The sequence below is a fragment of the Chiloscyllium plagiosum genome, unplaced genomic scaffold (genome assembly GCF_037043375.1).
Source record: "Chiloscyllium plagiosum isolate Xiang-an unplaced genomic scaffold, Cpla_swu_hap1 HiC_scaffold_23, whole genome shotgun sequence".
Taxonomy (NCBI): domain Eukaryota; kingdom Metazoa; phylum Chordata; class Chondrichthyes; order Orectolobiformes; family Hemiscylliidae; genus Chiloscyllium; species Chiloscyllium plagiosum.
Genome location: NW_028270161.1, coordinates 28889650 through 28915701, shown reverse-complemented (window position 1 = coordinate 28915701; position 26052 = coordinate 28889650). Strand labels below are relative to the sequence as shown.

At 38.6% G+C, this 26052-nt stretch overlaps 1 protein-coding gene across 19 annotated transcripts in view; it reads left to right on the top strand.

Moving 5' to 3' along the window:
- LOC122561721 (membrane-associated guanylate kinase, WW and PDZ domain-containing protein 2) overlaps positions 1–26052 on the top strand; it is a 687684-nt gene that overhangs the window by 509982 nt on the left and 151650 nt on the right. For 15 of the 19 annotated variants that reach the window (XM_087999522.1, XM_087999521.1, XM_087999517.1 and 12 more), the window contains 3 exons: positions 16495–16705; positions 16910–16989; positions 17270–17308. In XM_087999522.1, coding sequence (XP_087855648.1) covers positions 16495–16705; positions 16910–16989; positions 17270–17308 — 330 coding nt within the window. The remainder of the gene's footprint in view (positions 1–16494; positions 16706–16909; positions 16990–17269; positions 17309–26052) is intronic. The other 4 variants (XM_087999520.1, XM_087999519.1, XM_043713781.2 and 1 more) reach the window with 1 other exon arrangement.

The following is a 26052-nucleotide window of genomic DNA, read 5'->3' as shown; positions in this document are numbered from 1 at the left end:
ACATGGAAAGTTGAATCCAAGGAACGTGAAGACGAAGGCCATTGAGGAATTTCCATGACCATCCTCAAACAAAGAGCTGCTCCAGTTTTTGGGACTAAGCATATTCTAAAGCAGGACAAACCAAAGTTTGTTCCAAACTTCAGCAACGTGGTGACACCGCTAACAGATTTACTAAAGAAGAACGCAAAATTTTGGTGGACTGAACAATACCAGAAGGCATTTGAGAATTTAAAAGCCATACTAACTATAGCACCAATTCTAGCTACATCAATTTTTTTGAAACCTTTCAAAGTTGCAATAAATACTAGCAATATAGGAGTTGGAGCTGTACTGCTACAAGAAGATGATGATAGAATTGAATAGCCAATTGGCTACTTTTCAAAGAAACTCAACACCCACCAGAGAAAATACTGTACTGTTGAAAAAATATTGTTAAGTTTGGTATTAGCCTTACAGCATTTTAATATTTGTGTGATGAACAATGTGTCGGAGATCACAGACCACAATTCTCTTACATTCTTGGAAAGACAAAAATATGAGACTATTATATTGGAGCCTTATGTTATAGTCTTTTCATTTACAAGTTGTACATGTTGTGGGTCGTAAAAATGTGATAGCAGATGTGTTATCGCAGATTTAAAGGAAAAGGTGAAGATAAGATTTGACTAATTTCAATGTTTTATACAGAAATTAATTTGAAAAGTATAACTTAGATTAATGGCATATGTATTTCATAGTAATGGGATTAAGTATTAGAGAAAAAAAGGCCACCTTTTCGTTATGATGGTTCATTTTATTCTTAAGGGGAAGGTGTTATGAAATTGAAGGCAAGTACAGTACCTTTAAGACAGAGAGAATGCTGCTCTGAGCTGAGAAATTATAAGCACCTAGATGGCAGTCCCAGAGTAACATTTAGGTGTGAAATGGAATTTTGGTTGCTATTTTGACAACGATTCAAATTAAACCAATCAGTTTAAATTATGACCCAGGATACTAAAACCCAATTAAATTTGAATTTATTGTTTTGCCAACACTGAACCAATGAGATGATCCAATGTTGGGGCATAAAAATGCAGACATTTTGAAAATTGGACAGAGAACAACTGCCATAGAGAGAAAAAGCCCTGGAGAGCTAATTGCCCATCTTAATATCCTGCTCTCGAAGAAATTAGAAAACACTCTATCAAAGGTAGCTTTTCATGTGAAACATACTCGTAGTAAAAAGGAAGAAGACGACCCAGGGAGATCAGCCGGAAGAGGGAAGACACAGAAGAAGACAGAGACTGTGTGGTTTTGGAAATTAGGTTGATGTAATTTTAGTAAGTGTCTTACTAGAACAGCATATTGTTCTAGAATTGGAGGCAGACAGTAAGTAGACAGTGAGCTTAAAGTTGTGAATAGTTGTTATTTAATGTTCACTTTTAGAGTTAAAAAATAAATTGATATTATCTGCTTTAAATATTGGAATTTGGGAGTTCTGTTACTCATATTTTAACACATTATGAGGTGAGGGGAGCTTTTCTGAGTGTTTGTTTTAATTAACAAAGGAGTTCGTCTCCATGTCATAACAGTACATACTTTCTTATCAGTGTCTTTGAAATGATAATGGTGCAACAGCAGCTGGTTCTCAGTTGCTTTGCTCAGAATGAAATATCCAACATTGTTAGTTGCAAGGCAAGTTGAGTTTTTTTGAGATGCTGTAACTATAACAATAGCTACTGTTAGAATATGATGTGATTTGAGTGGCAATCTAATCATACCATAATTTGGTGCATTAATGTGTAAAGTTTTGTGTATGGTATAAAGCCCTACATTCCAAACAATTTGAACTCTCGCTATCAATAATACTAAAGAGAGAAGAACAGATTTGAAAATCTTGAGGGGAGGAAAAACTAGAGGATGCCCAAATTGACATATTTTCAAATAACTTCAAATCAATCATTCAAATTTATGTAGGGGTCTGGAGAGCAGGTTATTATTTCAATGCAAAATATTCAAGTAAAAATGGATAGATAGGAATAACTTTAACATTGTTTTCAAATGGTCTGCAATGAAATTTCACTGTGTTTGCACCAATTTCTTTTCGTAATGCCTTTATTACATCATCAGTGTAGCAAAAAGAAATTGCTCATTGTAATTTGATCAGTTTAATACCAGATAATCCATTATGATATCTCTGTAAAAGCAAAGAATATTGCTAGCTAGTACCAGTTCAGTTCATGAAGCTTACAAACTTCTGATTTAGTTTCAGGAGGGTGTTACAGTTTCGGTCTGTTATATCCAACAAAGCTTCTAATGAGTGTAAGCTCTCGATGTAGTTTCAATCCTTGTCTGTTAGCAGAATGACACACATAATAGGCTTTGAAAAACTTCATTGATGGAAAGGCCAAATTATAGAAAGCCTACCATGTGGGAGCAGGCCATTCGGCCCATTGACTCCCTGCCGACCCTCCAAAGAGCAGCTCACCCAGACCCACCTCCTACCCTATCCCTGTAACCCTGCATTTCCCATGGCTAATCCATCCAGCCTGCATATATCTGGAGACTATGGGCAATATAGCATTGCCAATCCACCTAACCTGCACATCTTTGGACAGTGGAAAGAAACTGCAGCACCTGGAAGAAAGCCAAGTAGACACGGGGAGAATGTGTAAACATAGACAGTTGCTCGAGTGTGGAATGGAGCTATGTCCCTGGTACTATGAGGCAGCAGTGTGCGCGACTGAGCCAACATGCTGCCCCAATTGATTCAAGTAAAAAATTAAAGTAGGATTAACCAAAAAACAGTAAAAATTAGTAAATAAATGGGTAGGGAAAAATTAAGGATATAAAAATCAGAGTTTGTCATTCAACTCCTTAAGCCTGTTCTGCCATTCAGTTAGATCATGGTTGAAGTGTTGTTCAACTCCATTTATCCAATTTTAACCTGAATCCCTTGATACATTCTACCTAACAAAAATGTTATTCTCTGCATTCACAACCTTTTCGGGAAAAATATTTCACATAGTTTACTTGGACAATGTTCCACGTGGTAGATTAATTAGTAAAGTTAGATCAAATGGGCTTCAGAGTGAGCTTGCCAATTGGATACAAAATTGGCTAATTGGCAGAGGCAGAGCTGCTGGAGGTTGTTTTTCAGACTGAAGGCTTGTGACCAGGGATTAGTGGTGGGTCCACTTTTGTTTATCATTTATACAGATGGTTTACATGAGACAACAGAAAGCATGGTTAATAAGTTTGTGGATAACACCAAGATTGGTGGTATAGTGGGCAGCGAGGAAGGTTATCTAAATTACAAAGGGATCTTGATCAGTTGGGTTAATGGGTGAAGAGTGGCATTTAAAATTTAATTTGGATAAATGCAAGGTATTGCATTTTGTTAAAACAAACAAAGACAAAATTTAGGCAATTAAAAGTAGGGCTGTGTGCAGTGTTGTAGAACAGAGGGACCTAGGTGTTCAAGTTTGCATCACATACAGATAGTGTAGTTAAGAAAGGGTTTAGTATGCTTGCCTTCATTGCTCAGACCTTTGCATATAGGAGTTGGGACATTATGTTGAGGTTGGACAGGGCATTGGTGAAACCTCTTCTGGAGATGTCCAGTTCTGGTCACCCTGTTATAGGAAAGATATTATTAAGCTGGAGAGAGTTCAGAAGAGATTTACCAGAATATTTTCAGGAATGGAGAGTTTGACTTATAAGGATTGGCTGGGACTTTCACTGGAGTGTAGGAGGTTGAGAGGTGACCTTATCGAGGTTTATAAAATAGTGAAGGGTGTAGATAGGGGGAAGGGCAAGTATTTTCAAGGCTTGGGGCCATATTTTTAAGGAGAGAGGAGATAGATTTATAAAAGACATGAGGTGCAATTTTTTACACAAGGTGGTTCATGTGTGGAATGAATTTCCAGAGGAAGTGATAGGTATGGGTACAGTTACAATGGTTAAAAGAAATTTAGGTAAGTACATAAGAAATGTTTCGAGAGATATGGGCCAAGTTCAGGCAGGTGGGACTAGCTTAGTTTGGGTTTATGGTCGACATTGACTGGGTAGACCGAAGGGTCTGTGTCAGTGCTGTATGACTCTTTATATGTTCGCTACCCTTTCTGAGTAAAAATCTGCTTTTATTCTTGAATGACCTGACTCTAATTTCAAGGTACTTCCCCATTGGCTAGATTCCGTCTTCAGAGAGAATGTCTTCTATGTATCTCCACTGTTGAATTCTAATATAATTTAAAACATCTTAATTAAATCTAATATCAACCATCTAAACTCAAGTGAATTTAGCCAAGTTTACATTTTAGTATCAACTGGATGATTTAATTTTACCCTTCTAATATGTGAGCAATTTTTGTGAATATTTCCACATTATTTTAGCAGCTGAACCAAGAAGGTAAAACAGTAAACTAAATAATTCAGAGAATGCAAAATCTTCATGACACACTACAATAATTTCTGTATATGATTTTACTGTCAATGAAATGTATTTAATGACCCAAGATTTCCAGTATAAAATAAGCAAGCTGTCAAATAATACAGCCCTCTCTAGTAGAGGAAAGCAAACATTTTCAACAGATGCCATATCTTGTGAAACAAACTTCAATGACTTAGTGCAGATGTGCAAGGCTGATGTTTTTGATGATCTAAAGAGAGATTTTTATGGGACTAGAACCAAGATTCACTGGCCATGTTTATATAGGAAGTAGCATAAACTGTTAGCTAAGTGGGATATTAACTTCTAATGTGTAGAAATAATGGCATGCTCCAGTATCAGTAATGTGCAACCCAATACCTTAGATATCTGAGTAATTTTCCACTTCTGGCTCGAACAATATCAAAAGCACAACATAAATTCAGAAAATAGCACAGGCAGTACAGAGGTAATTAAATATTTTTATATTATCACTTGAAACTTTTTAATAGCTCTATGGTTAACGTCACAAAAAAGGTACAAGTTGCATGACTTGTGTGCAACTTGAAGTCAGGTATATCCGTAGAATCATAGAGCTGTACAGCATGGAAACAGATTCTTTGGCCCATATTTGTCTAAACCCTTCATATTTATATACCCATCCAGGTACCTTTTAAATGCTGTAATTGTACCAGTCTCCACCATTCCCTCATTCCATACATGCGGCACTTTCTGCGTGAAAATGTTGCCCGCTGGTCCCTTTTAAATCTTTCCCCTCTCACCTTAAACCTATGTTGTCTAGTTCTGTTCTCCCCTACCCTGGGGAAATGACCATATCTATTCATGATTTTATAAAACTCTATAAGGTCACTCCTCAGCCTCCCATGCTCCACAGAAAAAACCCCAGCCTATTCAACCTCTTCCTGTAACTCAAACCCTCCAACCCTGGCAACATCCTTGTAAATCTTTTCTGAACCCTTTCAGTTATCACAGCATCCTTCCTATAGCAGAGAATCTAGAATTGGACGCAGTATTCCTAACAATGTCCTGTACAGCCGCAACATGATCTCCCAACTCCTATACTCAATGCACTGACCAATAAAGGCAAGCATATCAAACGCCTTCATCACTACCTTGTCTACATGCGATTCCACTTTCAAGGAACTATGAATCTGCACTTCAAGGTCTTCAATGTAGGAATGAGTGTCATCCTCCTCCATGAAAAGTGACTTGAAAATGAATGATATTTCTGACTGAGAACCATTGTTTAAATTGAAAATGCTTCTCCCTTCAGTTAACTCCGGTTTTACTGACATTAGTAAAATTGAGATTTCAAACATTGTGCATATTCGTCAGTATATTCCATTTGATATTCATCTGTTGTGGTATCCCTCTTGGACCAAAAATTAGCAGCAAATTAAAATAACTCCTCTAAGTTATTCTTGCTTCATCAAATAGTTAATTATCTGAATATTGACTAATGAAAATTAGAAACTAGTAGAAAAATAAAACAAATGTGGAAGTATCTGTGGAGAGAAAAGTGATTATGTTTCAATATCATCAATCCTGAATTATTAACACTGATAGGAACATAGCACTTAGGAGCAGCACTAGGCGGTCATCCCTTCAAGTCTGCTCTTCCGTTCAGTAGGATCATGGCTTATCTGATTATGGTCTCAGGATTACCACTGACTCTTCAGTCATGCACAAGCCCACTGTAGCAGCCATTAAATACATTGATTGTATAAATTTACCTTTATCCATATGTAATTAAGGAACATTAAAGCATCAAATTATATAATTCTATGTCCATGCTTACCTATGATTCATGTTGATTGTTCTCACTTTCTTTAATTTTTGTAAGCAACTAACAGATACAATGCTTTCAATTTCAAAAATGTCTTATTGCAGAGAATGTTATGTTTTAACCACACATATATAGAATGTTTTATAATTGCTCCATTATTACTTTTTATATCTTTATCTTAAATTTATGCTTTCATATTATCCTGTCACCAATAGTTGAAAGCCAGCTCTGTTTACCTCAGTAATACTTTGTAATTGTGAGCATTGCTACTAGGTGGCCAGCTGTCTAGACAGCATCCTATGGTGCACCTTATCCACTGACTTCATGTATTCTTATTATGGAAATGCAGGGCTACCCGGTTTTCAAATGTGCCATGCCTCCTTTAAGCACTGTAGTAAGCTTAAGCAGCACTTTTCATATACCTTATCAAATGTTATTAGAAAATTAGTATTAAATTATCAATGCTAATTCCTTTCATCATTCTTTGTTATTTTAATGGCAGTTGGAGACTGGTCAAATTTTAGAAATACATGTTGATTTGTGCTAATTAGCTAATTTTTCTTAGTGTTTAATAACTGTATTCAATCAGAATATGGACTATCCTAATACTCTAGTGGGTCATAAATTTTATTTTATCCTTGCTTTGTGTTTTTTTTTGTAGAGCAGGATCAAATTTATTAATCTTTAGTCCTTGGCTCCATTATCCTATTTTTAGACGTTTGGCAATGTAGGTACCATTAACAATGTGGCAATGAAGAAAGAGAAATGTAGTACCTAGGAAGCCTGGAAATATTGCATTCCTAGATGTCCGTCCAAACTGAGAGGCTGACCTCCTTTCGAGCAGAAAGGTCTGCAGTACTAGGCTGCAGCTAAAGAAAGAGATCTGTCCATTGTGGGAGATGCAGGGAGATCATTTAGAGGTTATCAGGGTGGGATGATGCTAGAAATATTTAGGTGTTCGAGAGATCAATTGGTTGGGGGGGGGGGGGGTGGTACATCCAACGGGAAGTTTCCTTCTCCTAGTAAAGTCACATAACCTCCTGCTGTTCTAAGAACTTGAGAGTTCTCCCTGAAAGTGTTAAATCTAAAAACAGAGATAAACTTGGAGACATGCATGCATCCACATGAAATTGTCTGATATTAGGAACCAATCTCTGGAGAGCAGACTAGTCACCAAGCACCCATTCCCAACTCCCCCACTACTGACCGACTCACCATTGTCCAAATTGTTCAGAGGCTGGAGAATTGCTCATTGATACTAAGTCTATGAGGGAGAACTCAAGGTTAGATGTTACCCCTTTCTATATTCAAAATTGTTGACACCCCTTTACCCCATCACTCTGAGAACAATTTTAAGAGTTTCATTAATGATGTTAGCATTCCCTCTATATACTAAGATGGGCAATGATGTGCATCATAAGATGGTTAATTAAAGTTGAAAAAGATTGAGTATTATCATCTCCATCCATTCCTCTGTTTGGAAGAAGGGTCACTGGACCTAAGATGTTAACTCTGCTTTCTCTCCACTGATGTTGCCAGACCTGCTGAGTTTGAATTTTATTTCCATATCCACATCCTAATCACGGGCATTAAAAATCAGTTATTTCTTCACAACTTTTGCTTTTGCAGCTTTGTAACCTTTTAATCTAACTCTGAACAGATAACTAATTGATGCTGTTAGCTCTCATTTTGGTGGTGAGTATGTCACCCTGATATTTCTGGTATCCTTGTGTAAAGTTCTAATAAAAATTAAAATTCAGGCATTGAATATAATTGTGTTCTGCAGTTATGTTTTAATAAACCAACATAGTAATATACCCTATCTAATTATATCAGTTTTGCTTTGACTTCGTAATTTTTTGCATCCACCTGTAAACAAATGAACATGTTTCTTTAAAAATATCTTGCAACTTCGGAGATTAGCCACAAACACTGGTATCATGGCTGCTGAGATGTTTTACTGCAATAAGTCTGGAAAGCTAGAATTGTCACTACTTCACATCCAAAAACGTAAATGTACTGTTTAAATATTTAAATAAGTGCTATAATTGATCATCAGCTGTTTCTTTTAGGGTAATTGTTAATTCCCATCAAAATATCTGTACTATAAATCAAAGTTGAAAAAGCATGTGAGCATAGGAGTTGCATAACACCTGCATTATCTAAAATAAATTAGATAACTTGTGGATTAACTTGTAGTTTGTATATGAGATAATTTGTCAAAAAGCTGCTGGGTAAACCAGTGTCAGAGAAGCATTGGTGCAACATTGTAAATTATAGTCAAAGAAAGCGAATAGTTCTTTTAGCTAAAATCTCATAAAGCTAAAGTACTCTATAATGAGTCCTCAGGATGGCAGAGGGAGGAATTGAGCATTTTGAAACATTAAACAAGTACATGATTGCTTTCATCTTCCTTTGACTATCCATAAGTACTAGGAGAAAGAAGAAACAATGTGAAAATCATCGGAAAACGCTGACGAGTTAGAACATATTTTTGTGTTGATTCCTCGTTTTAATTTTGAATGTTATGAAAATATAATTCATTGTACAGATTTGGTCACTATCCTGTCTTTAAAAAATGGTATACTGATTTAATAACTTTCTGTGTAATCTGTGTAAAACTGATGTAAATTTTTCCAGTGGGCTTGCAATTAAATGATTAATAGCTTACTAAAAACTTGAATGAAGATAGAGCTTAACTTTATTACAGAGAAGTGTATTACAAATAAGCATCATACAGGAAATTTTCATGTGCTCTGTTACATATGCAGTTATTCATATTTCAGTATCTTGTTTGGAAGCAATATGTGTGACTATTTTGCTTCCATATTCCCTTAGAGAATAGTGTTCATGTCTGTCCCATCTAAATGATGTAAAGGCTTCTTTTACTGGCAGCAGTAAATGACAAAATATAAAATGTTTTGACAATCTGTCTAATTCCCAAATGATGTGAATGGAATTCTGTTGTCTTGCTTAGTAGCACCATTACCAGGTTTTCACAAGCAGCTGCTGTTTCATTGGCTTATCTAGGAAATACAGAGCATAATTCAATTGCATGAGCTGTAAAGATGTGAAGATATTGGTTTATGAATTAACATAGTTTATGCATTCAAATACTGTCAAAGTAGGTGAAGATAAGTTGAAGTGAATGACTTTCAGTATGGAGGTACATTGTGCACAATTTAGGAAACTATCTTATGGGCCACCACTACTCCAGTTCATAAAATGATGTCTTTGTTTAAGTAATTTTGTGCAGTACTTTTATGAATTTGAAAGCTGTTCAAGGTTCAACTATAATTGTTACAATGCAGTAAAATTTATTGCATAGGTTTCCTTAATCGCTGAAAATTCAACTACATTTCCAACATTATTAGATTAGATTACTTAGAGATTAAATTAGATTAGATTACTTACAGTGTGGAAACAGGCCCTTCGGCCCAACAAGTCCACACCGACCCTCCGAAGAGCAACCCACCCAACACCACGGGCAATTTAGCATGGCCAATTCACCTAACCTGCACATCTTTGGACTGTGAGAGGAAACCGGAGCGCCTGGAGAAAACCCACGCAGACACGGGGAGAATGTGCAAACTCCACACAGACAGTTGCCCAAGGTGGGAATTGAACCCGGGTCTCTAGCGCTGTGAGGTATTTGTTATAGATATTTTTTAAAAAAACAGAGTACCTCTGTTTCTATCTGCACCATTGTGCCTATAATGGAGCAATCAAATTGTTTGTTCTCATCTGTACTATGCCTTCTTAAAACATACGTGGGACTAAATAAATATGCCCGTCTCTAGAGGAAAACATAAAAGGCAAAACCATTCCATCTGTGTAATTATATGTATTATCTATTAATTCCTTCCATTGTTAATATTTATTGCTTTATTTTAATGAAAAATGCTTGTCCTTATTCATCCTCATCAAACGCACAACCTGAATAATTTTGAACCAATTTGTGTTCATATTTTTCCATTTTTATCCCATTCGTTGGTTTACACAATTGTCCACAATGAAATCTCAATAATACCGTGTGAAATATTTGAACTTTTCTCTCTAAATTACTAATGTATTACTAATTAATTATACATTAATCTTCCCTTTTAATTATTTTTCCAACTCAAGAAAAAAAATTAAAATACCAAAGTGGATATGTTGTCAGATCCATTATCAGCAATATGCATCCAGTTTTGAATCCTTGTGAAACATATAGAGTTGAAAACAGGCAAACAAATTATACAATGAACTCTACACCAAAACTTAAATGTTGAATAATGTAGAGTTCCTTGGCTGTCAAGTGGTCAGCATACTTCACTTTGAAACAAATGATTTTGAGAGGGTTTTAGGGCTCCCTATCATTCTGACATGCTTAGTTCATTTAAGCGAGTTCTATTTGTTCTCATCTAGAATGGAGGTAAGCAATTACAGTCTGTTCTGCAAAGAGGAAGCACAAGCTTCTCCTCTACTTCTCTCTTCTCCATCTTGTTAGGATTAAATATTAATTTTAATACACCCCAATTGAACTCATGTTATATGAACCTTATCTCTCTCCAGGCCACTGGGTATTACAGGTTTGTTCATTTATGTTAATTTTTCAGAGTGACCTGGAGAGAAGTTTCAATCACTGGTCTCTGGTGAAAAACGTGCAGCAAACATGTTGTGTGGCACGTTACCACCTGAGAAAGGTGGAAATGTGGGAACAGTGCGTGTAAGCAGCATGTATAACACCAGGTAGTGAGTCATCTGAGCAATAGTCCTGAGTGGACCACAGAACATGCAAGAATTTTGTAGAGCAGGCTCAGTAAATGTATATTACCTGACTCCATAAAAGAACTCTAGTTTGCAAATATATCTACGCTAGCTATACTCTGGGATTATACCAAAATTGCATTCATATAGCTGCCAAGCTACAGTGATTTGGTGATTCAGTGTCAAGAGCATTTATGTATGGCTGACACTAAATGATTCTGGCATTCTGGCTGCTCTGCTGATGTTGTGCTTCTTTTCAAAGAGAGTTAAATTTCCCTTCCACAGGGAAGGGTGTGTACTTGTTTGTACTGAAATAAGCTACATGTAACAAATAAGCTGCTTAATACAGCTGTGAAAACTATTTACCATGAAAGAACCAATTTGTACACACCTGGTGCTTGTCTTACAGCAAAGTTTATCTTCCTCAGAAGTGATCTTGTGAGCATTTTTGCAATAATGTGAATGCATTTGAGGATAGATATAATTGGGGATGTTTTGGAGCATGTTATCTCATCTTTAAAATTACACTGCAATTCTTACATTTTGAATTTTACAACTGTACTGTGAATTGTTGGCCTGTTTAAAATAGAATTATAGCATCTGGTGTGTTCTGTGATTTCACAATCTATTTTTAGTTTGTTTGTTTGCTTACATTGAGGTAACTTTGACCACATTAAAGCAATCAAAATCCATTGGGATATATGAAATCCAACAAGTTCCCAGGATCTGATGGCTTACAGTCTAGTGTTCTAAAAGAGGAGCTGCAGAGATAGTTGATCTGCCAGTTATAATTTTGCAAAATTCTCTAGATTCTAAAAGGCTCCTAGAAGAATGGAACTTAGCAAATGTAGCACCACTATTTAAGGAGTAAGGGAGAGAGAAAGCAAGGAACTAAACACCAGTTGGATGTATGATCAAATAAGTCTTAACTTTTAACATCATTTGGAAAGCAAAATATTATTGATTAGCATCAATCAGGATGGTTTTACAAAAGTGAAATCATGTTTAACAAATTTATTAGAGTTTTTTTTTGAAAATGTAATAGCAGAGTAAATAGAAAGGAAATAGTAGATGTAGATTACTTGGATATCCAAAAGATATTTGATAACCTACTACACAAAAGGTTTATACAAGAGTTAGGGGCTCATAGAGTTTGGGCGAAGGAGATGAGGGATATAGTAGCATGGATAGAAGATTTGTTAACAGATAGAAAGCAGGAATAGCTGAGATATTTTCATGTTGGTGGGCTGTGACTATAGAGTGCCACAAACATCAGTGCTGACACCTCATTTATTTACATTCTATATTAATGTCTTAGACAAAGAGACAAGAAGTGATGTATCTATGTTTGCTGATGATATAGAACTAGAAGGGAATTCAAACTATGAGGTGATCACAAAGATGCTCCAAATTGACATAGACAGGTTAAGTAATTGGAATACAAGGGGGAAGATGGAGTGCAAGATTGGGAAGTGTGACGTTGTTCACTTTGGTCATATGAATACCAAAGCAGAATATTTTTTTAAAAGAATGATACTAGCAATCAAAAAAAGATCCCAATGATCCCAACTAGCAGCTGTTGATTCTCCAGACTGACCTTTACCTATTCCTATGTCTATCCAATTGTTGTACTCTCTCTCTCTGGGCTTCAACTCCACCTACTTTTACTCCTCCCCTCTCCTCACACCCCATCTTCAGTGAACAGGATATTGAATTGGATGGTAAGCCATGGTCACAATGAATGGCAGACCAAACTCGATTAGCCAAATGGTCTACTCCCACTATTATTTTCTATGTTTTTATGAACACTCCCTGCACTGCATAATTCCTCTGACTATGAGCATACCAGGTGGACAACTGACAATAGCCAAGCCCCTGGGCTATGCAGAATGTGCCAGTGACTGACCATACCAGGCCTTCATTCTCCCTGCCACACACTGACTGGACTGTGGACTAGCCCCCACGCACTTGCTGGTATGGCAGTCTGGTTAAAGAAACGTTGTTTGCCATGCAGGCAGATAGCACATGATGTAGATATTAGATTGACATTTTTGTTGACCATATAGCAATATGTTCTCCATCGGACAGATCCCTGCTGACCAGCAGCCTGACTCTGGGCAAAAAAAGTCACATCAATGCATCAGGACTTGTAGCTTTTTCTCTGGATGAAGCATCAGCATGCTAACAGGCATGGCAAGTTAAGACAGGCCAGGCAAGGTAAGACTGCGATACTACAAACCTGCAGGTGGGCACTAAGTGAGTGAATGCTGAGGGAGAAAATGAGCAGCCCTGAGATATAGCCATGTCCAATCCATGAGCTGGATGCTTGATGCTGAATGCTAGGTGTCCTTGCAGCAGCCTTTCAGTGCAAGTTGCTGGTTCACTTTGTAATGCATATTTGTGCTTTGTGAATGGCCTTCAAGTGGAGCAGAGAAATGTATGATGCTCGTGAGAAGTTGGATGATGTCAAATACCAATCTCCATAGACAAGTGGTGCATATGGATAATGCCTGGAGGTGCTGAGCAACATCGATGCTGCTCGTACCCAGAGGTGAGCTGATGTGGTCAGGTATCTGCTTTGACTTCCATGTGAAAAATTTGTGACTTCTAGCTTGTTTGGCATGTTTTGGTAAGATAGAAAATTGAATATTAATTAGGTGAATTATGGATGGAATAATGCATTTAACAAGCTGTAATCTCCCTTGGGGAACTCACCTTACCACTATAAGCCTCTGATAAAACATAAGAATTAATAACATTAATTTGAAATTGAGAGCATACCAATCAAACAATGTGGGTAACCTACCACATACTTCAGGTGAGTCATTATAGGATCTTGGTACAAGGCAGATGGAATAATGAATTATTTTTGTAATCTAAATATACAATGAAATATTGCCAGTGCATGTTGTCAAAAGTTTCAGTTTACAAATTCATGTTAGATTTTCAGTGAATCCTCCAAATTCTGTAATTTTACAAGGATGCCCCCACAAATGCATTAATTTATGTTCTATCTGAAATAGGATAGCATTTCCGGTATAATATTTTCGACTTGTTTATTAGAATTTCATAACGTGCCAGAATGTCACAACCTGTTCCAAGTGGCAAAAATGTGCATTTCAGTGAGAGGGAGGCATACAAATAATAGCTCAAATCATCATGTCTCTCCACACCCTTTATAGCATCTGTGCATGTTAGGTTTAGACTTTGCAATAAAAAAATTATCTGTTGGATATATCTATAGTTTAAGTTATGCAAAGGCCCAGTCCTGTTGAATTTTGATTCTTAACTCTTTGTTTGCATTTAGGATATGATTTTTATTTGGAACTACTTTGAGCTGTTAGCTCTTGTTACCTTCATATATTGAAATATATCTCTGACTGTGGCAGCACAATAGCTCAGTGGTTAACACTGCAGGCTCACAGCTCCAGGGGCCTGGGTTTGATTCCAGCCTTGGGTGATTGTGTGGAGTTTGCACATTCACCCCGTGTCTACGTGGGTTTCATTTCACGTTCCAAAAATGTGCATATTAGGTGGATTGGCCACAATATATTTGCCTACAGTGTCTGGGGATGTGTAGGCTAGGTGGGTTAACCATGGTGAGTGTGGTCTTACAGAGATTTGGTGGGGAGCTGGGTCTGGGTAAGACGCTCTTCGGAGAGTTGATGTAGACTTGCCAAATGGCCTTTTTCCACACTGTAGAGAACTTATGATTAAGAACCTGAATTTTGTCATCAGTAGTGAAATTAAACTTCTGTGGCCTAGAACTCTCCTTTGCAGTAATTAATTTTATTCTGGTGTCAATTTAAGGATTAGGGTAGAAGAGTTTTCAGCAATAATTATTAATTTAGTATTCTGTTAAATTCCTAGTTACACCTCTATTCAACTTTATTGTGTTTAACTTCATCGTGGGTGTTTACAGTTAGAGAGCAACCTTGGTTATCTGAACATTGATTATCCGAATTTCAGATTATCCAAACAAGACCTCAATGTCCCGATGCTTGGGTAAACTGTGTAATACGAGTATTCAATTATCCGAACATTTGATTATCTGAACAAAATACTCCCCGCCCATGTCATTCGGATAATCGAGGTTACCCTGTAGACTAATAGTGTAAAAGAGCAACTTCTCATCAGAGCATTGATTTCTACTTGAGTGAGAACTTAACAGCACACGTAATGGAGGAGCTTGGCATCACTGATAGTAAAGTCTGTAGTTCAGGATATAATTGCACATATGCAGACCCCAGAGATGATGTTAATTTCATGTGGAGTAGTGATGGAAAATACTGCTGGTTTCATTGGCTCCCATTTCTATTTCTTCCCTTCCTTTGTTTCCAAGTTTGGACGAATAGATTGTATCAACTTTGAGATCTTTTATTTATGCTCTTCTTTTATTTTGGTTTGGAATGGATATGGTGATTTGGAAGAAAGCTAAACATCCCTAATTAGCACCAAATTCATAAGAAACATATTAGAATTCCAACAGTGTGGAAACAGGCCATCAAGTTCACACCGACCCTCCAAAGAGTATCCCACCCAGACCCATTCCCCTGCATCTATTACTCTGCATTTCCCTTAACTAATGCACTTAGCCTACACATCCCTGAGTACTATGGGCAATTAGCATGGCCAATTCACCTAACCTGCACATCTCTGGATTGTGGAAGGACCCACAGGAAACCCACACAGACACGAGAAGAATGTGCAAACACCATACAGACAGTTGCCCAAGGCTGGAATCAAACCCGAGTCTCTTGCACTGTGAGACAGCAGTGCTAACTATGGAGCCACTGTGCCACCCCTGTTGCAGACAGTTAGGACATCTGATCAAGCAAGTAAACACCAAACCTTGAATCCAATGGAGTAAGAAACTGGCGTGGCAAGCTCACACAGATGGGGAAAATGAATAGCTGAATGGAATTTGAGTTTGTTTCACTTAATTTTTTAAATTAAGAATCTGGGTAAATAGAACTATAGAATCCATATAATGAGTCATTTCCAAATAAAGCAAAAGAAAATCTGTGTTCCTTTTGGAATATATTCCCAAACAGTTAAATATGAGTAGATTAGCACAAGTTTTGAATAACTGACATTGGGTAGTTTTAGAACAGTTGAATGTTAATTTAGTTTGTTTCAAAACCATTTTTTTCTTAAAGTCTAGTGTCAAATCTGCAAGTCGTTTTTCCAGCATATATTTGATACTAAAAATGATGTGTGGTTTCTTGTACATATTTTGCTTAAATCTTTATTTTTATTTGAATTCATTTAGATTTTAAAGTCTACTTATTTGTTATTGCTGATTTATTTAGCAGGCTCTATTTTAGACATATCAGTATTCTAAGTTGTGTGATTATATAAAGAAAAGTTTGTTTTTGTTCAATTTTAAATTGAGATTACATGAGTACCCTTGAGTGTGCCAAATTTGTGGTTCTGTCTGATGAATAACTTCCAACAAAGCTAGATGATTACTTTGGTGATTGTTTTGTGGGTATTTCTTCTTGGGCTGATTATCTGTATCCTCCAACAGAATCTGGTGAACATGAAGACAAAAGCACTGATGCCTCAGATGAGATTTTTTCACATCCTTGCGCTGCACCAGTCTATGGCCTTATAAAGGGAATGAAAGAAGATTCTGTTTCAGAAAAACAGACAAGAGTCGAAGATAGTGATGAGTTGGGCCCATTGCCTGAGAACTGGGAGATGGCATACACAGAAAAAGGCGAAGTCTACTTTATCGAGTAATGCATTTCAATCAAATTTTTATGAAACTTCTAAATTGGCATTTTTAGTGAACTTAATTTGGAGCATTTGTTTCAGCAATTTCTGTTACACTTCTTTTATAGCTAATTAGATTGTGTAAGTAAATCTATTGATTGCACTTTGACTTGAATTACTAATTCATTCTTTTAAAAAAATGCTCGAGCTGTTTTTTTTATTCTTAGCCATAACACCAAGACAACATCTTGGCTTGATCCACGATTAGGTAAAAAGGCAAAACTTCCAGAAGAGTGTAAAGATGATGGTACGTAAATGTGTATTTCTTTGCTTAATGTGTGTTTTTATTATTTTGTAAGTTTTTTTTCTTCAATGTGGTAGCTGGAGAATGCATCTTGCTGCTGAATAATAGTTAATGAGAGCACCTAAGACTTGGACACAAGTGATCTTCACTGCTTCCTGCAAATTGTTTGTACTTCTCCTGCCCCAAGATGTCACTTGCTGTAGTGTAGAAACAGAGGTTGTCTTTTTCTGTACCTGAAAGACTGCTTCTATGTTAATTTTGTATTTCTGATTTAAAATTGAAGGAGACAAGCTGCAATCTGGAAACACAGGACAGAAGTTAGGTACTGTAACTTTAAGTAATTTTCTTGTTTTATTTTCAAGATAATGCATTTTTCCATATAGCCACCTTATTTCATTTTAGTGTAGAATTTTACCATCTTAATTCTACATTTTCTCTGGCAAATTTATTTTGATTTCATGACCACAATCATAAAAATTGTTTCTAAGTTACTATTAGGGAAGGAATGTCAGTGTTACTAATACTGTGCAATATTGTGAAACTGTTCTTTTGGATTGAAAAGCAAATCATCTAAAATATATAGATGTATTTGAAACAAATATATATTTTTGACAAAATCCAAGCTAATCAGCATTTGGGTTTATCATTGAAAAAATACTGAAAATGAATGATGTCTTCAATGAAAAAATGTTTATTCTGATAGGGCTTTCATTTTATCTGAGGTCTATATTTACCAAATATATTTTTGTCAAACAATATTTTTCATTTGCTCTTAGAACAGATTGCTGTTAATTATCAGAACTTGCAGCGGAATTAGTATAATTCATAACTTATTATATGAAACATATATAGTATTTATGAGAACAGAAATTGCTAGTGAAACTCAGCAGATTTGGTAGCATCTGTGGAGAGAAAGCAAAGTCGACATTTCAGGTCCAATAACCCTTCTCCAGAATTGACAATACAGGTGCTGCCAGACATGCTGAGCTTCTCCACCAATTTCTGTCCTTGTTTCAGATTTTCAGCATATGTGGTCCTTCGTTGTTTAATGTGGAAGCTTAAATAGGTTATCACTGTGAAATTAACGGGCTGTCTCCCTAAAAATGCAGTGCTTGTTGCAAATGATAGTTTGCTTTCCTTGTTCCACTATCAGAAGATTTAAAGTAGTCTTAGAATAAAGCTTTGTTTTGAGTGATGAGGCTGCTCCATTTTTAGAGTTCATTTTAGCACTTTTGTACGAATGTACAAATGTACATTTGGAATGGCAGCACTTGAAAACATTTTTTTTAAATTATTGCTGTTGCTAATATGTGCACAATAGAACACAGCAAATGTTTGAACTCCAGTGGTTATCTCACTTTTTTAACTGCCCACTGAAACAAGTGTTCCCTTAGTAACCACAGTGCGACCAATGAACCGGATTTCCAAAGTAATCGATTAAAATGATCTCTCAGTTATATTCAGCATCAATAGAAATGGTGATTTGCTTTTATTGCTCTCACAAGGTGCCATTTTCAATGACTGTCTTTTCAACTAAATACATTGCGTATCACTTTATTTCTCTTAAATGATTTGTTCAAAATTTTAAAAATTGCCCAAGGTAAAGAGGGATTCTACATTGAGTACTCATTACATACAATATTTTATTAACGAACATGGTCTAGCGTAATGATTTAATGAACTGTTGTTTGGATGATTATCGTACTCCAAGTCCCTGATGTAAATTCTTTATCTCTAATGTAAAAGGATAAGATTTTTGTTTCCAGAGACATGTGATAACCCTACAAGGCTGATGGAGAATTATTAATTAATCTGCTCATAGAGCGTTGAGTATGAGTTCCCTTGGTATTGAGCAGTGTCTGTTCAGCTGGAATTCAGCATCTGAGCCCTTTGTGACAATGTCCCTGTCTCTGAACCAGAAGGATTAGATTCGAATCCCACCTGCTCCAGAGTTGTGTCATAACATGTCATCTTAACAGGTTGATTAAAAATATAGCAGACCCAAAAAGGGCTTTTGTGGTGCAGTAGTAGTTTCCCTATCTCTGAGCCAGGAGACTCAGGTTCAGGTCCCACCTGCTACTGAGGTGAGTACTCACACATTTGCATAGGTTGTTTAGAAATTACCTAGAAAACAGATTCAAACAGCTTGGAGGCTGGTTAGCTAAGATGGTCAAAGTATGAAGCTGATGACACAAAGGTCATGATTTCAATCCCCATACTTGCCTAATTCAGCTTGTGGGCTCTTGTGGCATATTGGGATCAAGCCCCACTAGTTCCAGAGATGTGTGGTAAAATTTCTGAACAGGTTGGTTTAAAACAAAAGCAGACCCAGTACAGAGGAACCTCGATTATCCGAATATCAATTATCCGAATATCGGCTTATCTAAAGGCGACCTCGAGGTCCCGATAGAAACATTACATCAAAGAACTGTTTCAACTCTGATCATGTTTTGTGTTTACAGTGATTAAAAACGACCTCAGCTTACTGAAATGCTGCTGAGAACAGTCCTGGACATCGATGGGAGCCCAGGCACCATCTCAAAATGACTGACCTGCCTATTCTCCCTCTCCCCACACTTTCCGTGGACTTCTACACAGGGTGTACTCTAAGCCCCACTTCCCCAGATATTCTCCCTAACATTGTCCTGGACAGGTTAGACGTGGAACCTGTCAAAAGGTTGCAGTAAAAAGTTGTGTCTGTCTGTGTCTGGGGTTGGATGTTGGGCGGGGTTGGGGTGGATGGATTTAGGTGTTGGACGGGGTTGGGTGTTGGACAGGGTTGGGGGCAGGCTGGGGTGGGGTTGGGTGTTGGACAGGGTTGGGGTGGGCCGATTTAGGTGCTGGATGGGGTTGGGTGCAGGGTTGGGTGTTGGACAGGGTTGGGGGTGGGCGGTGGTGGGGTTGGGTGTTGGACGGGGTTGAGGTGGGCAGATTTAGGTGTTGGATGGGGTTGGGTGTTGGGTAGGTTGGGGGCGGGGTTGGGTGTTGGATGGGGTTGGGGCGGGCAGGGGAGGGGTTGCGTATTGGATGGGGTTGGGGTTGAAGTTAGGAGTTGGACGGGGTTGGGGACAGGTGGGGGGTGGAGTTGGAGGCAGGGTTGGGTGTTGGACAGGTTTGGGCGGGTGGGATCGGAGGGTGGGGTTGGGTGTTAGACGGGGTTGGGGATGGATGGGACGGTTTTCGGGGTTGGAATGGGTTGGGGGTGGGTGGGGTCGGAAGGTGGGGTTGGGTGTTGGACGGGTTGGGGTGGGCGGGGTTAGATGGGTTGGGCCGGGCGGGAGTGGTGTTACGGGCAGGCGGGGGGGCGGTGTTGGACGGGGTTGGGTATGGGACAGGGTTGGGGGGGCATGGGGGGGGCGGAGTTGGACAAGGTTAGAGGCGGAGTGGGGACGGGGTTGGGAGGGGGCAGTGTGCTGCAGTCTCCTCTCTTGAACGGGGAACAGACTTAACACAAAACTCTGAGTCTCAGAGGAGAGGCTTTGAATCGATTAACTGAATAATCAATTTTCCGAACGAAATAGTGCCCGCCCATCTTGTTCAGATAATCGAGGTTCCTCTATATATCCCCTCCAACTTCATTTTGTTTTAGCCCCTTCCCACTTTTCCTAGCACCCCCTCTCTTTTTGATGGTTTGCATTGCCCATAAAGAGCTTTGCATGGCAATATTCAATGGGTGACTAACTGGTTATGGTTAGTAGTTAAAAACAAAAACAAAGTCATGCTGGTGATTAAGAAAAATATCTCCAACATTGAATTGATTAGTAATCATTCATTTCATCTAGCTTAAAAATACAGTAGGGGGAGAAAAGAAGATTGGCAGGAAAAGGTATAAAAGAGACCCAGGGGTGTGATAGTGGTAACATTATTGGATCAGCAATCCAGAACCCCACCCAATAAGAGGTTATTGGATGTAGGTTTGCTCACTGAAGGTTCATTTTCAGACATTTCATCACCATACTAGGTGACATCTTCAGTGAGCCTCCGGATGATGGACTGCTGATGATTCCTGCTTTCTGTTTAGATGTTTGGGTTTCTTTGGGGTGGTGATGTCATTTCCTATGGTGATACCACTTCCTGTTCTTTTTCTCAGGGGGTGATAAATGGGGTCCACGTCAATATGTTTGTTGGTAGAGTTCTGGTTGGAATCGCATGCTCCTTGGAATTCTCATGTATGTCTCTGTTTGGCTTGTCTTAGGATGCATGTGTTGTCCCAAAGTGGTGTCCTTCCTTATCTCTATGCAAGGATATTAGTGAGAGGGGGTCATGTCACTTTGTGGCTTGTTGATGTTCATGTATCCTGGTGGCTAGTTTTCTGCCTATTTATCCAATGTAGTGTTTGTTATGGTTCATGCACGATATTTTGTAAATTACATTAGTTTTGCTTGTTGTCTGTATAGGGTCTTGCAAGTTCATTAGCTGCTGTTTTGGTGTGTTGGTGGGTTTGTGAGCCAGCATGATGCCAAGGGGTCTGAGAAGTCTGGCAGTCATTTTCGAGATATCTTTGATGTAGGGGAGAGTGGCTAGGAGGTTATTTTTATGATTATTGTGAACTTTTTTTATGCAAAGTGCAGTGCTCCTAAATAAGGGGTTCTTCCTTAGTTTATACTCAAATAGTACCCCTGTTCTCCACTAAGAGTTATAGAATCATAGAAATGTACAACATGGAAACAGACCCTTCGGTCTAACTCGTCCATACTGACCAAATATCCCAACCCAATCTAGTCCCACCTGCCTGCACCTGGCCCATATCCCTCCAAAATCTTCCTAGTCATATACCCATCCAGATGCCTTTTAAATGTTGCAATTGTACTAGCCACCTCCACTTCCTCTGGCAGCTCATTCCATACACGTACTACCCTCTGCGTGAAACTGTTGCCCCTTAAGTCTCTTGTATATCTTTCCCCTCTCACCCTAACCAATGCCCTCTAGTTCTGGACTCTCCCACCCCAGGGAAAAGACTTTGTCTATTTATCCTATTCATGCCCCTCATGATTTTATAAACCTCCATAAGGTCACAGCTCAACCTCCGACATTCCAGGAAAAACAGCCCTAGCCTATTCAGCCTCTCCCTATAGCTCAAATCCTCCAACCCTGGCAACATCCTTGTAAATCTTTTCTGAACCTTTTCAAGTTTCACAACATCTTTCTGATAAGAAGGAGACCAGACGCAATATTCCAACAGTGGTCTAACCAATGTCCTGTACAGCCGCAATATGACCTCCCAACTCCTGTACTCTCTGCTCTGACCAATAAAGGAGAGCATACCAAATGCCTTCTTCACTATCCTATCTATTTGCGACTCCACTTTCAAGCAGATCTGAACCTGCACTCCACAGTCTCTTTGTTCAGCAACACTCCCTAGGACCTTACCGTTAAGTGTACCTGCTAAGATTTGCTCTCCCAAAATGCAGCACCTCACATTTATCTGAATTAAACTCCATCTGCCACTTCTCAGCCCATTGGCCCATCTGATCAAGATCCCGTTGTAATATGAGGTAACCTTCTTTGCTATCCACTACAACTCCAATTTTGGTGTCATCTGCAAACTTACTAATTATATCTCTCATGCTCACATCTAAACAATTTATGTGAACGATGAAAAGTAATCGACCGAGCACCGATCCTTGTGGCACTCCACTGGCCAAAGGCCTCTAGTCTGAAAAACAACCCTTCACCAACACCCTTTGCCTTCTACCTTTGAGCCAGTTCAGTATCCAACTGCCTAATTCTCCCTGTATTCCATGAGATGTAACCTTGCTAACCAGTCTTCCATGGGGAACCTTGTCGAACGCCTTACTGAAGTCCATATAGATCACATTTACCACTTTGCCCTCATCAATCCCCTTCATTACTGCTTCAAAAGACTCTATCAAATTTGTGAAACATGATTTCCCACACACAAAGCCATGTTGACTATCCCTAATCAGTCCTTGCCTTTCCAAATACATGTACATCCTGTCCTTCAAAATCCCCTCCAACAAATTGCCCACCATCAACGTCAGGCTCATTGATCTATAGTTCCTGGCTTGTCATTACCTCCTTTCTTAAACAGTGGCACCATGTTAGCCAACCTTCCGGCACCTCACCTGTGACTATCGATAATGCCAATATCTCAGTAAGAGGCCCAGCAATCACTTCCCTAGCTTCCCACAGAGTTCTAGGGTACACCTGAGCAGGTCCTGGGTGATTTATCCACTTTTATGCATTTCAAGACATCCAACACTTCCTCCTCTGTAATATGGACATTTTTCAAGATGTCACCATCTATTTCCCTACATTCTGTGTCTTCCATATTCTTTTCCATAGTAAATACTGATGCAAAATACTTGTTTAGTATCTCCCCTGTCTCCTGCAGCTATGATGTATTAGTTTTCTTGTTGCTGATAATCGTATGCTGCCATTTGTATTTCCTTATTCTTTGCAAATGAACCTGAACAATGTGTGTCAATATGCTATGCAGCTCTGAAGATGAGCACAACTCAAAAATGAGGGAGACAGAAGGTTGGAAGTTATAGGCCAACTAGCCCAACCATATGTATGAGGGTAAATACTAGATTCACAATAAGGAGATAATAGCTTAGAACATTTGGATACTTGGAAAATCACAATGAAATTTGACAGTCAACATGATTTTGTGAAAGGACAATCATATTTGACAAATTTATTAGAGTTTTAAGCGTGTAACAGGTTGATTGTCCAGGACAGATGGGTTTCACTGGCTGGACCAGCATTTATTGACCATCCCTGGTTGCTCTTGAGAAAGTGATGATGGTGAGCTGCCTCTTTGAACTGATACAGTCAATCTGGTGTAGGTGCACTTATAGTACTTTTAGAGAGGAAGTTCCATGATTTTGAACCAGTGACAGTGAGGGAACAGCAACATATTTCCAATTGAGGTTAGTGTGCGGCTTGGATGATAAATTGCAGATGGTGTTATTCCCATCTATCTGCTGCCTTTATTCTTCTAGATGGTAGTTGTTATGGGTTTGAAATTGCTGCCTAAAGAGCCTTGGTGACTCTGCTGTGGATCTTCTAGGTGGTCCTGCTTTGTGCGTCATTGTGGAGGAAGAGAATATTTAAGGACGTGGTGTCAAGCAGGTGGCTGCAGTGTCCTGAATAGTATTAAACTTGTTGTTATAGTTGTTATTGGAGTTGTATTCATTGGGGAAAGTAGGGAATATACCATTACATTCTTGCTTAGTGTCTTGTAGATAGTGAGTGGCTATTAAGGAGTCAAGAGGTGATTTACTCATGGCAGGATTTCTTGTCTCTGACCTTCTCTTGTAACCACCGTTTCTATGGCTAGTCCAGTTCAGCTTCAAGTCAGTAGTAACCCTCAGTATGGTGACAGCAATGTAGCAATATAATGCCATTGAATAGGAAGGAGCAATAGCTAGATTCTCTCTTGATGGAGTTGGTCATTGTGTGACATCTGTGTGGCATGAATCTTAGTTGCTACTTTTGAACCCAAGCCTGGATATATTCCAGATCTTGATTCCTTTGGGTATGAATTACATCATTATGTGAGCCATGAATGATACTGAACGTTGTACAATCAAAATCAAACTTTCCCGCTTCTGACCTTATGATGGAGAAGAGGACGTTCATGTAGCAGCTGAAGGTGATTGGGCCTAGGGTAATTTCATAAGGAGTCCCTACCATGACGTCACTTTAACCTCCCCTCTTCTTTTCAGCACCTTTGTCCATATTTGAACAAAGGCCCTTCCATCACTTTACTGATGATCAAGGGTAGAATGATGGGAATATAATTGGTCAGTTTAGATTTGTTCTGCATTTTGTGTGCAAGACACATCTAAGCAATTTTATATCTGGTGGATGTGAACATTGTTTCAACATGTTTCTACTGTTAGAGCCAAAATCTGACACTATAGGAAAGCAGGCAGGTGATTGGTGGGTATTACTTCTGTGTCTTATTTGATTGGCCAAAGAGACATTAAATCAAGAGACATTGTTGTAGACAAAGATTACAGTTAAGAAATTGACTTTTAAAATGTTTAACATCCGAATTAACAAATCAACTAGAATAGATACAGCTGGGCACGCAATAAGTTGTAGGTGTAGTATGTGGGAGCTGGTGGACGTCAGTGTGATCCACTCTGACCACATTTGCAGCAAGTGTTGGCTTCTCGGAACATTGACTCAGAGTTGATGAACTAAGGTCAAAGCTGAGAATACTGTGACACATCAGGAAAGGGGCTATGTACCTGACACTCTGTTGCAGGATGTAGTCACACCTCTTAGGTTAATTGCATCACATTTGTTCTATGGTTGGGCAACAAGGTGTGCAGCAGATATGGGGATCCTTTGCCACGAGGCACGTAGTTCTTGCTCCACATATGGATGAAGGTACAGATTGCAGAGAGGATGAACAAACTGACCATATCACAGTGATCCCAAGTGCTAATTAAGTGGAGAAAGCAAACACATCTACCAATAGAAGATAGCATAGGTAGAGAAGTAGATGTTGTTCTCTGCAGCAAAGGCACAGAGTCCTGAGGCTGTGTCGATGACCTGTGCCCAGGTTCAGGACATTTCTTTCAGGCTGGAGAGGAGCTTAGAGTGGGAGGGGAAGAATCCAGTTGTTATGGTTCACTTAGGTAGCAACAGCATGCGTTGGGCTAAGAAAGAAGTTCTATGGAGGGATTATGAGCAGCTTGGAGCTTAATTAAACAGCAGAATTACAAAGGCTTAATCTCCTGATTATTTCCTGAGCCATATACAAGTTGACACGGGGTAAATAAGATGTGAAATGGCTCAAATGCATGGCTCAAAGATTGGCATGGGTACTGGCTTAAGTACTGGGGAAAGAGAGAGCTAATCTGTTTGGACTCAGACTCATCTGAACGACATTGAATGAGTGTCCTGGAGAATCATATAACTGGAGTTGTCAGTAGGGCTTTTAACTAATTAATGGTGAGGAGGAAAGGGTTCATTGAAGGGAAGTTTAAAAAATCAAGGTAGTGAAGAGTGTGACATGAGGTGTAGCAAACATATGTGAACAAGTGGAGCAGAAATCATTCACAGTAATAATGGTAAAAAATCAAA